The sequence below is a fragment of the Cottoperca gobio genome, chromosome 1, assembly GCF_900634415.1.
Source record: "Cottoperca gobio chromosome 1, fCotGob3.1, whole genome shotgun sequence".
Taxonomy (NCBI): Eukaryota; Metazoa; Chordata; class Actinopteri; order Perciformes; family Bovichtidae; genus Cottoperca; species Cottoperca gobio.
The window spans coordinates 22,796,710-22,811,881 of NC_041355.1; the positions used below are offsets into that span (position 1 = coordinate 22,796,710).

Consider the following 15,172-nt stretch of genomic DNA (forward strand, 5'->3'; position numbering starts at 1 on the left):
CAGTCGCAGTGTAGCGGACATGTTTCCAGACTCTGACATCGCAAGGAAGTCCTCGTCAGGGGAAACAAAAGCCACACAACTCATCCATCATCAAATAAATTGATGATAACTCATCAAATAAAGTACATAAATCTTATAAACATGTTTGTACAAGTAATACATACTTTAAATAAACATGTATTTCCTGAATGTATATGGGAAGGTGCTGGGTGACGGAGTCCGCCAGAAACTTTCCCTTATTTTGAAATTCCAATGTTGACAGGTATGTTTATAAAACAGGGATGGTCTTACAGAAAAATGCTATTGTGTTGCATTATGGGAAATGTAGGAAGGAATTAGATCTAGACCTATATTAGAAAATCTAGAATAAAAACCAATACGTTTTTAATGTATATGACTCAATGACAGTAAGACCAGTCATACCCATACATACCCGACAGGACACACTATTAGAGGCCTAAAACATGAATCAGTTGGGGGTCAACTGGAGGCTGAGCAATACAGGAGTTTAATGCTAATATCAGTATTTGACAGAAAAATCTTGTAGCTAATAACTTTGATAAGAAACCTTAATTATCATTTGTTTTTTAAAATAATTGTAACCAATACGTGCTGCGTGGGACACTTTGAAACATACATTTTCTCAATTACGGCATAAATATTTTTTGACATTTCAGTACTTATCGGCCTACATATTCACCAGTATGATACATCTACAATAAACTAATATTGGCAAATATAATGGGCTCTAGTGTCAACCCTGTTATAGTTCTCAGCTCCACATTCACAGTTCTTTTCAGAAACACACCATACTGTCCTTTGGGGAAAAATCAAAGTCAAAGATAATGTACAGTGATTTGTAAAAACAAACAGAAACAACAGAGCCTTAATAATTTATGCCCATACTGTATTTTATACTTAACAGTGTACTTTTGCTAAAGCAAAATAGAAATATTACTTAGAAATGTATATCGAAAGGCACAGCATCAAAATACAATTTGACATGCAAGTTTTTTCATTAAAATTAGAGTAAACATTCAAACGTTGACCCATCTGGCCTGTCTGTTGAATACTAACAGCCGTCCGTCACAGGGTGAATACTTAGCTTAGGGGCCGTTGCATTCATAAGCGTCCAGTCAAAAATGGTGAAGCAAAATTACTACGGACTTACTAAGGATAGAGCATGCATTCTCCTAAAGCTCTTGAAAGATCTGACGTTTGTAACAAAACATTTTCTGTAAAAATCCCTCTGAACATGATCTGCACCTGACTTCCATGATTAGCACCCAAAACTCTCCGTCCTTTGTACAACAGAGACCACGACTACACCTTTACATCACTGTCAGGACAGATGGCCCCTGTACATAAATATACATATTAAATATACATTCAGTGGAGCAGGGAGAAATGAGCATGCAAATTTGGTCCACCTTTACAGCAGTCAGCCAAAAACAGAAAGCATCGACCCAAGACTCACCCTGAGAAACAACACTGACCACTTGGAGTTTCCCCCAAAGGACATGCAAGACTAGGGCTGGTTTTTGGCACATTTACGGTAAGTCTTTTTTTTTTGTCTTTTTGTGGTAACCACACCCAGAGTGGAGTTCCTTTTCCTCCAACCCTGCAGGGGTCAAGAAGGCTAAAACATTACTATGAGCTCGCACTGTGCATGGCTTTAAGTCTCTTAATACGGATTTTATACAAAGTATCAGAGGAGCAAAGCACATTAAAATATTCCAGTTCAAAAAATACAATGATAAAGACTTAATATAAAAGTGGATGTGAGCAGGAACTTCCTGTCAGTCCACAGGAGGTGCAGTTCAGCTTGTTATACAGTAGATCTGCCAAAACATAAAGGCCCAAACACAGGCTAAAAACCCTGAAATCTATACGCTGTTCCAGTTACTGTTAAATGTGCTGTGCAGGTGTTGGATGCTGCCATCTCTCTTCCCGGTTTGTGTCTTCTGAATTGGGCAAAAGAAGAATCTGTAATACTTTTTTTAATCTCCATGTAGTTTGTTTAAGGTTCATCTTGAGAGTTTGCTGATGACTCGAATGAGTGCGGCGTTCTCATCCTTGAGCCTCTGGTTGTCTGCTCTGAGGTCCCCCAGAACCTACAGAAACAACATGAAACATTAGTGTTTTTAGTCACTTCCAATCCTGCTTTTACCATAAAATTGAATTAATTTTTATGTTAGCAGAGTTGGTCTTTGTTTCGGACGAGGTGCATTTTAAAAAACACTGCAGGAAACCTTTTCACTGCACTCAAAAAACTGTTCTCCACAGGGCGGACTAGCAGCACACTAAATTATATTTATATAACTACATATGTATTTATGCTGACAAGTTATATTTATTTAAGAAAGTTGATTTCATTTATAAAAATAAAAAATAAAATAAAAAGTCTAACTAACTTAATCTGATGAATTACTTTATTCAAATTGAGGATTTATTTTTCATTTTTAGGGTGATGTCATAAAATATAACAGAGCCTCATCCGAAAACAGCCCTAATGCCCTGTTTCCTGATGTAGCCTATAGCTCTACTTCTGTAATTTGTTTGATGACGCAACACATTTCCTAAATCCAATAAACTTAATTTCTCAAAACTTCTCTTTTTGTAGGTTCTCTCTGCGGTTTCCATCTTAAAGCAGCGTGTACAACTGTTCTACTCACTGTTATCATTTAGGGAAATAAGCACTCAAAGTTAATTCAGTACAGTAAGTAATCAGTATTGCAGTGAACTTCTGTACCTTCAGCTCATCCTCCAGTTCCACTGCTTTCCTCTGGAGGGCCAACTTCTCCTGTGAACAACAGTTTCAACATGACAAACGTTTCACCTGCTGTCATTTGTACAACAGTGAGCAAGTCCTTCTAATGTTTCGGACACTTTGGCTTAATGTTCTGCTGAACCTGTAGAGCTGCTAACACGCAGTCTTTCTCTGCGCTTACATTGTATCACACTTTACAAAGCCAAGTCTAATATACACACACACACACACGTGTATATACTGTATGTATGTGTAGTAAAGGTGGTTTGTTCCTAGAAAAACAGACGGAGCAAATAAAAACAGACTTACGAATCTCTCCAGTTCCAGCAGGGCCGGTCTGTCTGTGCTGCTCTCTTGACTCTGCACACAGAGACACAGTATTCATACAGACGACTGTACAACTGCTGCAGTCTAATGCCTCATTTCCATTGCATGGCTCAGCTCAGCTCGACTCACTTATAATACTAGGTGTTTTTTTTTATTTTGTTTTCCACTTCAGATAGTGGACAACAAACGTACTGAGATTGTACGCCGTAGTTTTGCACGCTGCAATTTAAAAAAAATATTTTGTTGATTAAATAAAGCAATTGCAGTCTTGGTATTGACAGTAGCTTGGTTATTTAAAAAAAGTCTTGGTTGTGCAGGATGTCCGGTATCGGGCTAGTGAAGATTTGCTCTGACCAATCAGTGATCTGCAGTGTGTTAACTCCACCTTCCCGTTTCGGCTCAGCTCACTTGGAACCTCGACTGAGGTGGTACAAAAAAAAAAGTACCAGGTACTGTCCATAAGCAGGTCGAGTCGAGTCGAGCAGTACCAGGCAGCATATGGCAACTGAAACAGATACTGACTTTTTTTTTTTTTAATGAATCCACCTCACCTAAATTCTCCAATTAGATTTTTTTAAGAAAGAATATAAGCTCCAAACAGAGACGACTGTGTGAGTGGATAATTCTTTCTTTTGGATGTGCTGCTTTAGAAACTTGCATCTGTTGTTAAATAAATTAGGAAAATGGGACATAAACAACTATTACAGGATAATTTGTGCTGCTGCCCACGTTCACACACACGTCAGTTCACACACACACACACACACACACACACACACACACACACACACACACACACACACACACACACACACACACACACACACACACACACACACACACACACACACACACACACACACACACACACACACACACCTGTTGGAGTCTCTCCAGCTCCACTTTGTTTTGGCTGAGCAGCAGCTCCTTCTCCTGCAGCTTGTCCTTCAGAGCCAAGTTTTCCTGCAGGACCTTTAAGTACAGCTAGAGGGAAAACACACACACACACACACACACACAACAAAAACAACTTCAGACTACAACAACCTGAAGATAAAGCTTCATGTGTGCAGGTGAACCCAGCTTGGTTGACACTACATAACAGCTAGTGGGGGTTTGTGTTCATTTCTCTCTAGAGCTTGTTGGGTAATCATTCCTGTCCTGGTGTGTCTACATCTCAGCTATAATTCACTTTCAGCCCTCAGGTGTATTTTTCAGGAATGTGTGAGCTTTTCTGTGAGAAGAGGGTCCGACACATACCGTTCTGTAATCAGATGACGAGTCTCCCAGTTGACTCTCGCTGCAGAGACACATAAGAGACTTTTATTCCTCCACACAAACAAAGGGCTGTACATTTACAACATGTCCTGGAAATAATACATTTCTGTTGACTACTTTGTGGCAAACAGTCAAACATTTTTAAACAGTCTTCCCTTCAAATCCACAACAAAATAAAATTTAAAAAGTAACAAAGGCCATAAACATGATCAAAATTCTGTTTGTTTGTATAAGGGAAAGAAATGTAGGATCGAAATAGTCCAAACAAATGTCTGTTTGTCACAGAGGACTTAAGTTAAGGACTGAAACCAAACACGACTTTCAAAACAGTAACACTCACTTGGAAGTACTGTTACTGTTTGTATCATCCAAATGAGCGTCCTCATCTTCATTCTGAAAAACAAAAAGTCCCACATCGTCAGCTGCACACAACTTTACTAGCATCTGAAATAATACACACAACAGGGAAGGTCACTTCACGCAATTTGTGGCTTCTCAAGCACAATTTACTCATAAATCAATTTGTGTTGCTAAAATCATCTTATTATTCTTATATCATCTTATTCGACACTGACCGTATCATATAATCTGTATCGGCGTGTTCCAGCATGTTATTTAACGCAGGGCTGTTCCATTACAACTCTAATAAGGCCAGTTAGAGAATATTTCCAGAACATCATACTGTCTTACTTGCATTATGATTTAGTTGCCATATATATTGAAGTGATACGGCCGATATCTCCAACACATATTTTTGGGTTGAACCGTCCCTTTAAGGGCTCATACGGCATTAGAATCTTGATGCATGTCAGTCAAAAACATTTTAGTAGAATCACCCATCATTATTACTTCCAGTCAGTAAAGTTTCCATCTTAAGAAACTCAGAAGTGTGCTCATCAAATATTTAGTCACATCATGACAAACAGGAACTGCTTTGGTTGTCCTTCGCCCTACTTTCAGTACTCACATGTCACTGCAAAAATGTTCTCAAAAGCAGCAGCAAGAAATAACGCAAACCTCTGCTGCGACGCCACGTTTGCAATGAGGGTTGTTTCTTTCTTACCTCTCCTTCTGGCTGAACGATGCCAGTGGAGCGTCTCTCCTTCCTCCCTCTCCTCCTGTCCTTCACTCCCAGACGCTTCTCACCCTCTGGCTCCATCAGGCTCACCGGGTCTGTATCTGAAACACATGGAGGACGACAGAAAACAGTCAAAAACCTAACTAACTACGTCCTATGCCACTGTAAAGATCCAAAGAAGAATCAATAACCTAGAACAAACACAGCTGGAACACTTAGCCGGTGTTGTTTCAGTATTGATATAAGAAACCTTTCAGTCATCAGGTTGGTTTGTATCCAAATTTAACTTTCAGTTTAACAGGAAGTGGTCTTATCTTTGACCTGAGGTTCTACGCCATACACTATATGGACAAAAGTACTGGGCCGCCTACACATTACACCTACAGGACATTTTACGACATCCCATTCCAAATTCATAGGCATTAATATGAAGTCAGTCCCCCTTTGCAGCTATGACAGCTTCCACTCTTCTGGCTTTTTACAACATTTTGCAGTGTGTCTGTGGGAATGTTTGCCCGTTCATCCAGAAGAGCATTAGTGAGGTCAGACACTGATGTTGGACGAGAGGGCCTGCTGGCAATCTCTGTTCTAGTTCATCCAAAGGTTCAATGGGGTTGAGGTCAGAGCTCTGTGCAGACCAGTTAAGTTCTTCCACACCAAACTCATCACACCATGCCTTTATGGACCTTGCTTTGTGCACTGGGGCAGTCATGCTGCAACAGAGAAGGTTCTTCCCCAAACAGTTTCCACAAAGTTGGAAGCATAGAATTGTCTAAAATGACTTAAGATAAGAAGATGAAGCATTAAGATTTTGGTGCTGACATTAATGCCAGAGCTGGTTTGGAACTCTGCAGTTATTGAGTCGGCAGATCTTTGGTGACTTTTACGCACAATGCACCTCAGCACTCGGCAACCCGCTCTGTAACTTCACGTGCTCTGCCACTTCATGGCTGAGGTTCCTAAACGTTTCTGCTTTGCAATAATACCATTTACAGTTGATCGTGGAATATCTAGGAGAGAAGAACTTTCACAAACTGACTTGTTGCAACGCTGCATCCTATTACAGAACCACGTTCAGTGAGCCCTTCTTTCACACGTTTGTAAAGGCAGACTGCTCGGTGGTGCTTGGTGTTATACACCTATGGCAAAGGGACTGAAAGAAACACCTGAATTCAATGATTAAGAGGAGTGGCCCAATACTTTTGCCCATATAGTGTATGTCTGCAAGTTGAGGCTTGAGTTCACAATCAAAAAAGAAGGGAGGAGTGTGTAAAGGCGTGAGAAAAACTTGATAAAATGAGTACATGATAGCCACCCTGACAGATAAACCACACCATTCAAAGAAGCCCATGTGAGAAAACCTCATTTCCTTTCAAAACTCCACCCAAAATATACATCATGTTTATATTTGTCAGTCTTGTATTACAGTAAACAGAAGTGAGAAGAACACGTCATCCTCACTCACCCCTTTCAGCAGGTGTGACAGTAACAATGGGGCTGACAGGCTGGATGTTGCGAGGTGGTGGATCTGCGGTTTTAGCAACAGTCTTCTCTGCTTCTTTCAGGTCTGTCAGAGTCACACCCTGCCAGCACAGAGCAAACACAAATCATTCAGAGGCCTCATGCTGCACTCAGAACTCAACAGTTTCTTGGTGTAAGTATGCTGAGAAGGAACATATCGATGCAGTGCATCAACTGTAACTCGCACGGTGTGCAGCACGGGTCCTGCAATGAGGTTAACCACGTCATTACTGAGTTAGCTGACAATGGAGATCTTTTGACGCTGCTGCAGTCTTTATTTATATATGCATGCTGCAAATATGGTTACGGCTTTTAATATTATTGACTGTATGTCGTGGTTCAGACAGCGTGTTGTTGGTGGTATTAAAGAGTTAGGCCCACACCAGCATCTAACCAGACTGAAGTGACATTTGCAGGTATGTTTACATGCTGTTTGATGTGCTGCAGCTGAGCAGCTCATTGGGATGGACCTGCAAACTGGCTTTAACGGTGCACTTTTCCCTCTAAATGTGTGTTTGGTCGTTGGTTGAACAAACTTAGGTGTAGGACGAGACGTGTGGGTTCTTGTTTGTAATTTAGATGAGGACACTTGTAGGACAGCTGATGTGAGTTGTTGTTTAAAGTCTGTGGCTCTTGTGTGTTTATCAGGCTGCTGTCTGGCTATGATAGAACTGACGTTACTGCTTTATGGAAGATTTGATAGGCTGCACCAAAATACAAGAAAACATGGAGTGGTATTATCAGGGAGGAAAATATGGATTTAGGGTCATTTATGGTGGCACATGCAGCCGCTCCACTCTTGCAGTCTGTTCTCTGAACTCTGAGTCTTGTCTTTTCACAATTATTTTTGCAGTGATAAAACCTAAAAGAAGCCGTACCTGCGTGGACCGGCGCGACTGCCGCATCAGCCGGGAGCGAGCTTTCCTCTGAGACTCAGACTCTTCGTCTCTGGTTGGAGCCTGGAACCTAAACACACAAGCATCCACAAATGATTTATTACATGCACTGCATTAAGCCCCTTCCCCACTGGACAAAACACACACCAACACCTACTGACGTCTGGCTTTTGTCTTGTGTGAAATGAACATTTTTAGATGGAATAATTAATGTATTGGTGTTGTGGATGTCTACATGAACCATTGAGATTAAAATGTAAGGAAGTCAGATGAGACTCAACTGAGAGGTAACAGTAAAGGCCATTGTACTGAGGAAGGGCTAAAGTGAAGGAGGTCAGCATTGTTGAACTGATGATATATAGACAAGACAGAGTTTCTTCGACATTGTCTTTCGTGGGAAAGGTTACAATCAGCATTTCCGGGACAGATGGCTCTGCGGAAAAAAACCCAGAAAGGCATTCTTGTCTACTGGCAACAAGACAGAAGTCTATCGCATATTTCCCGCTTAAATATTGGTGCAAAAAGGGTATTATATACATTTGAACCATTCTTAGGCACCATTTTTTCATCACAGATCATTAGGAACAGCATAAGTAAATCTGTGTTCCTGTGTCGTTTCTTACTTGCGCCTGTCGGTGTTGGGGGTGTTGGGGGTGTTGGGGCTCTCAGCCGAGGCATCCCTCGTCTGAGGAGTTGGTTGGACTCTGGCAGTGCGATTGGCCTTGTCCTGCTCCTTCTCCTCATCATCTTTCTCCTCTGGTGTCTGAACCACATAAGACACGAAAAGGCCAGAAGCTTAACTGTAATCAACTGTCCTCAATTAAAACTTTATGGCCATAGTGGGGAAACATAATAATTAAGCATACTGCTCAAAGGAGTCTTTTTTGTTGACTATGCTTTAATGCAGAGCAAAAGAAGTTTCCACACGTCTTCATCAGAGGCGTGTCTAAAACCTCTGTTGAAATGCTGCGTGTGAAGGCAGTGAGGTAGGTCATGCTTTGTTGATTACACCATAAGAAAACTATTGAATGAATACTAAATTATTTCACCATCAGTACACAGCGCAAAATCCAAACTGCCACTATGTTTCCATCGAACTGTCATTTCAATTGGGAGTTTTTGTTTTTAATTCAAATTTGAATGACGTCAACTGGGCTGGAGCAAATGCAGCAGGCTGTGTAAAATATAAGTAGGTAATACACTGTTATGTTGAAAACTAATCATTTCCAATTTCTATGCTGTGCAGAGTGTGAATATCCAGGATGATCGCAGAAAAGGTTGATGAATATCAAATATCATATCTTATTCAACAAATTAGTTTCCATTACAAAAAATGAAAAAAGAACAATATGCTATATGTGGTCAGTGACTCTTACCTTGTCAGCAGGGCTGACTGTGGATGTGGTTGCACTCTCTGGACTGGACACGATCGAGCTTTCTAGAAAGAGACACAGCTTTTTTTGGAATTCGCAAAATCACACGTAAAAACCATCATGTAGTAGTTCTGGTCAAACTGTCAACGCAGCAGCTGGCTTACCGGGGCTGCTCTCTTTCTCCTCGCTCAGCTCCAGGCCTCCTGAAACGCCCCTCTCTTTCGACTGGTCCTGCACGTTCATCTTGTCTTTGCTGCTCATCCTGCACACTGAGCTCCTGGAGGACATGGAATGGGGACAGATGTTGGCACTCAGGGACCTCATTGGGTGAGGCCCAAGGAGACTTTACATGGCACTGTTTATCTTACTGTGTGTCTCACTGCACGTAGGTATCATCACTATCTGTATTATTAGGTAATATATAACTGGGAGTAAGGCATGCTCATTTGTTTTTATTTTACACTTAATACCTGTCTGGGACACCTGCCCTTGGTGTTCACAGGAAAGAACAGTTTTTAAATTGGAAACAGATTTCATTCAGGACAAGTTACAGATGGATACTAACCTCCGCCGTTTGCTTTGTGCGTTTGCAGCAGTGGAGCCTTGTTGGTTTTGCTTGTCCAATATGGACTGTGGAGAGAGGGAACTGTGAGTGATCTTTTAAATCATGTAAACTAAATGCATACAACACCAGGTAAAGACAAACTCTCTCACATTTGCTTGTTTTTGTGATAACTCCTCCAGGAGCTCCTCAACACTTTCATCAGCGACATCAAACGGTGTCTGACCCTACAAAATAAGAGACAATATAACAAAAATGTAACATGAAATTGAAAACAAACATCACATGTGATGTTAGATTTACCGTATAGATCTATAAATCACATAAATGTAAAGAACATTTAAACATAAAAGTAAGAAACATTTTTCGAATTCATTGGGACTCACCGCTTTGCTGCGGGCCTCCATATTGCACAGCTGTTCAGCCAGAATGCAACAGGCTTCCCCCTGACCCCAGTGTGCTGCAGCATGGAGAGGCGTCCAGCCATCAAAGTCCATAGCTGACACATCCAGACCACACTGACACAGTATCCTGGACAACACAACAGCAAGGAGATAACATAACTGGATGAGACACTGTATAACAAAATATCGCCTTCCTGAAGGAGAAAATAACATTTGTAAGTTCAAATGTTACATATATAACCATTATGAAAAACATCGGGGGATGCTTACTTGAGGGCCTCTAGGTAGCCTTTGGCAGCAGCTACATGTAGTGGGGTGGCCCCGGTCCTGGGGTGTCGTACATCAGCGGGTGGGCCCTCGGTCAGCCAGGTCCGGGCATCTGTCATGATCTGTTCCTCCTCCAGCCGCTTGGCTGCCTCCAAGTCCACACCTGGACACAAACAGAACATGCATCCCTTGTTTTATCCGCGTCTACAGTGTGACACACACATTCAGGGGGCATTCCTTTTAGCTAGTTATTAGGGATGCATCAGTAACCAATATATTACTGGTTGATAGGCAGACTAGGTGGACCTTTAGGGTATCGACCAAAATTACCCAAACAATACCCAGCCCTTCTTGGGACCCCACATGAAACCTGGTTGTGAGTTGTTGTTGTTGTTGTTGTTGGCCACAACAAACAGATAATCAAATATTATTATCCTGAAATTCCATAATGGTGCCTCTCTACTAATTATTCTTCCGGTTAGTTGTTTCCAGGGTTTGAACATCTCAAAAGCTCTCTTTCCCCCACATTCTTTACACAACTACTTATGTCACTTTATGCACAAATGAATGAAACACTCTGAACAGAGTGTGAAGAGGTAACAGTGTTGACGTTATGTCAAACACGTCTGTGTGTTGTGTTGCAGAGATATCTCCTGAAGTTAGCATGCTAACAGCTAGCTGCGCTTCCGTCCAGTCTGTAATACCACTTGTTCCTCTAGAGGTGATAGTGAGTCACTGTAGCTGCAGTCTGCCTTAGTACAGAGGGAGAAGAAGTGCAGCTGTCAGACTCTTGTAAATATTACAGCCATGTTCCTGTTTTATAGTTTGTCTATTGGATTATATTCAAAGTGGCAGAAACGAGAAAACCACCTGCACCACCTCGTCTCGTCCTCACAGCTGTCAGGAGTGTTTCTCTGAGCGTATTGCTGTCGGCAGACCCGGGAAATGCTGTAGCTTCAGTTAGCTGGAGTTAAGCCACATTACCAGGGAACTGCAGACTCCCTGTTACACAGGTTCAGCAGCCCGCTGTGACTGCAGGGCTGGGGCTTGTTCTGGCTGAGCTCAAGTCTTTTCGGCCTGGCTGCGCCACCACCGTGAAGACGAGACAAATATGTGGGTCGTTGCCCCAGTAAATACACGGATCAGCTCGACGTGAAGATTATAAGACAGCAGTGTTTTCTAACCGGCTCTCAGAGTTTCAGCAGTTTGGTCGAGTTTAGGTATTCTTGCCCACTGACTGACTGCCAAACACACATATATATATATATATTTATAAATAAATAAATGGTTTGCGTAGTTGTCAAAGGACAGCACTCACCCCGTCTCAGAGTGTAACTCTGAAGGAGGGACTCAGTGGCCTCATCCAGCGCAATGTCCAGAGGAACGTCACCATCACAGTTCACAGCAGAGAGAGATGCATCTTGCTGCAAAAGAAAACTGACAAAACAAACATGGACAGAGTGAGAATCCATTTAATTGCAGAAACATTTACAAAGTCTAGACAAGGACAACTATTATAAATAGTCAAACCTCTCACATTATCTTCAAAGAGAGTACAAAAGGCATTTTTTACTTTATGTGCATCAATTGTTAAATCATTTGAGCTGCATGCGTTTGTGTGCCAGGCAAGCCCACTCATGCTTTAGCTGGCTTGCCAAACAGAACAACAATGTTAGTATTGTTGAATGTACAAATACTCTGGCAACCACGCTGCATTCTGACGTCCCCAAAGTGGCAAAGAGTACTGTATTACACAGCTGTCAGGCTGCTGTATTCTGCTAACTGTAGAGAAATACTACACACTCTGCAATGTCTGGATAGCCGCAAGAGGCAGCAACATGCAGCGGTGTCCATCCCTCACTGTCAACCTGGTTCACGTTGGCACCATGCTCCAAAAGGAAGGACACTATGTCCATGCTGCCATCTATGCAGGACTATGTAGAAGAGAGGAAAGCCAATAAGACAGAAATAACACAACTGTAAGTGTTTCTCATACATCACCAATCATTTGAATTAATGGTCAGGAGGAGAAACGGCTCACCTGGTGGAGAGCAGTGATTCCATCAGCATTGGAACAGTTGATAATTTCTGCCACGTCCTCCCCATTCTTCCTTTTGGTTTCTTTGGCCTCCATCAGCATTACCTGGGCCTCCTCCGTGTCCCCGCTGGCACAGGCAGCCAGGAACTCAGCAGCCCTGTCAAACCTCACCCTTTTCCTAAAGACAGAGGAAACGGACAGCTAGGTGCTTAGCAGTTGTATCTGGATTGCAAATTTAAAACAAGAAGGTAGGTAATACACTGACTATGGATAGGTACCTCATACCATCCCACTTAAATAAATAAAAAACTACCTTTAAAAGAGGTTTAGTTACAGGATGTGCTGGCAATATTCTCTCTTTTGTTACTCTGTTACAAATCTCATGAAAAGAGACTAAAGCCAACAACGCATTTTTCCATCTCTTAATATTTTCAGACATCCCTATCCTGTCTGTGGAATCGACTCAAAATAAACCATGTCACCCAGAGCAACAGTGTGGCTCACTGGTGTGTTTTTAATAGTTGTTGGGCGACGATGGGAGTCTATGGAAAGAAACAAGACCAGGCTTTATTGTCAACAAATCCCACAGGCAATACTTCCTGTGGGATTTGTTGACAATAAGAAAAATATAGAAGATTTTAACATGCTCATTTCTGAAGCCATATTTGTACTTATGTTGTAACACACATGTCCCTTTAAGTGTCTTTCAGTTAGTTAAAAGTGTCTTCTTGTGATCACTCTTAGCTAATGCAGTTGATGTCATTAGATATATTGATTTTTTATTACCAATAATCATAGTGTTGAATTATTGTGACAGATATACCTGCAACAGAGGCAGCAACTACTGTAATACAAAGTATTTATACTAAACTTAACACAGAATTAGTGGGGTATGCGTCATCTTAAAAAATATAGTCACGGTCTGTATTTTTGGTACACTGGTTGGACACAAGCACTTCAAAATAACATCATATAGCTGTCCCAAATATCATGATATGTGAATATGAGAAAAGTGAATTAGCAACACAGTGCTGGACAAGCAGACCCTCACCAAGACTCAATGTATGACACTTTGCTTGCTAACTAGCTGGCTAGCCAACTAACACAAACACTACAAACTATGGCCTCAGAAAAGACCACTGGCCACTGACAGTTTCAACAAAAACAGAACATAAGTATGTTAATTAAACGGTAAACGTTATTTAGCAGCAGGACGGCTAGTATAATGTACTCTTAGACATTTAGGTTATGCTATTTTGTCCACCCGCTGTCCAAGCCCACGCACAACATTCCTCCTTTAGCATATCTTCAGATGTTCAGCTAAGCTAGCTGGCTGTTAGCTAGCTGTTGTTGTAACGCTGTTTAGCAGGAGATGTTTCCTCACCGTCGTTTGAAAAGGGGACTGATTTCATCTCTGCCTCCACACACTGGCTGCTCCCTCGACGGGTCGCTGAGCTCGGCCTCCGGTTCCCCTGCTCCGTTGTCGGCATCGCCCCGCCACCTCCGCCTTGGCACGGCCGACGCTTTGTTGGTGCATGAGCTGGCCCAGCGCTTCAGCTGCTCCCGCCGCTTGGTCCTTGCCGTGTCCCCCATTATTTATCCGAGGAGGAGGACTGTGTTTTTAAAAATAAAACATTCGCTGGCAGGGAACGACACACCCTCCATGTGTATACTTTCACTTCCTGGTTCTTGCTCTGGCTCTGCTCTGTATGTGGAGGAAGCTTCGGCTCGTGCTCGTTGGCGTCGGCAGCGCGCAAAACTGCTGCTCGGGCTTGTATGACTGACGTCACCACCGCTGTTCTGTAGTCGACCCCAGAGAGGAAATCAAATGAAACAGCTCCATGCCTTGTATTGTGCACATCCAGTTAGCACTACACTTCCTGTCATTGTACTTCGTGTGAGACTCTAGTCAGTAATACGTTGAAATAATATCCACAATGATTGAAAATAAATCGTCCAAAACAAATGAACAACAAAGCAAGGCAAAGCAAGTTTATTTATATAACACATTTCTGCAACAAGGTAAAGTGCTCTACACAAAACATCAAAATCATCAAGACAAAGTGCAAAAGAAACACACTACAAAAGGACATTCAAGTGCAATTAAAAGCAGTCGTTTAAAAGCCAAGAGTATAGAAAATTAAATCAAGCAAAAATAGAATAAGACAGGTATAAAATACAAGAATAAACATTACAGTGCAGTGTAAGAAATGAATAGTAATTTGAATAAAAGGCAGCGACAAACAGAAAAGTCTTCTGCCTTGATTCAAAAGACTTGAGAGTTGCAGCGGACCTGCCATTTTCTGGGAGTTTCAGTTATGGTGCATTAAAATGAACTTCTTCTCCATGTTTAGTTTTGACTCTGGGGACAGAAGGCAGACTGTCCCCAGACAACCTGAAAGGTCTGGGTGGTTCATAATGTAGCAGAATATCAGAAATGTATTTTGGCCCTAAGCCATCCAGGGCTCAATATCGAACAGTAGTATTTTAAAAGCAATTATTTGGCCAACAGGAAGCCAGTGTAAAGACCTCAGAACTGGAGTGATGTGATCCACATTCTTGGTAATAGTGAGGACTCAAGCAGCAGCGTTCTGAATCAGCTGCAGCTGTGTAATTGATTATTTAGGGAGAGCTGTAAAGACAATGTTACAGTGGTGG

The 15,172-nt window shown here is 41.8% G+C and overlaps 1 protein-coding gene across 1 annotated transcript; it reads right to left on the reverse strand.

Annotated features, from left to right (window-relative positions):
• Positions 1-369: 369 nt before the first annotated feature.
• ppp1r12c (protein phosphatase 1, regulatory subunit 12C) lies at positions 370-14,317 on the reverse strand. The gene is made up of 20 exons (XM_029439179.1): positions 13,899-14,317; positions 12,518-12,692; positions 12,280-12,410; positions 11,795-11,913; positions 10,480-10,639; positions 10,192-10,336; positions 9,958-10,032; positions 9,809-9,873; positions 9,408-9,520; positions 9,247-9,308; positions 8,494-8,633; positions 7,853-7,940; positions 6,919-7,036; positions 5,439-5,554; positions 4,716-4,768; positions 4,358-4,397; positions 3,977-4,081; positions 3,080-3,130; positions 2,753-2,803; positions 370-2,114 (listed from the first exon to the last, which is right to left on the reverse strand). Exons 1-20 carry the CDS (start codon positions 14,105-14,107, stop codon positions 2,028-2,030), a joined length of 2,103 nt encoding a protein of 700 aa, XP_029295039.1. The 5' UTR covers positions 14,108-14,317; the 3' UTR covers positions 370-2,027.
• Positions 14,318-15,172: the final 855 nt, after the last annotated feature.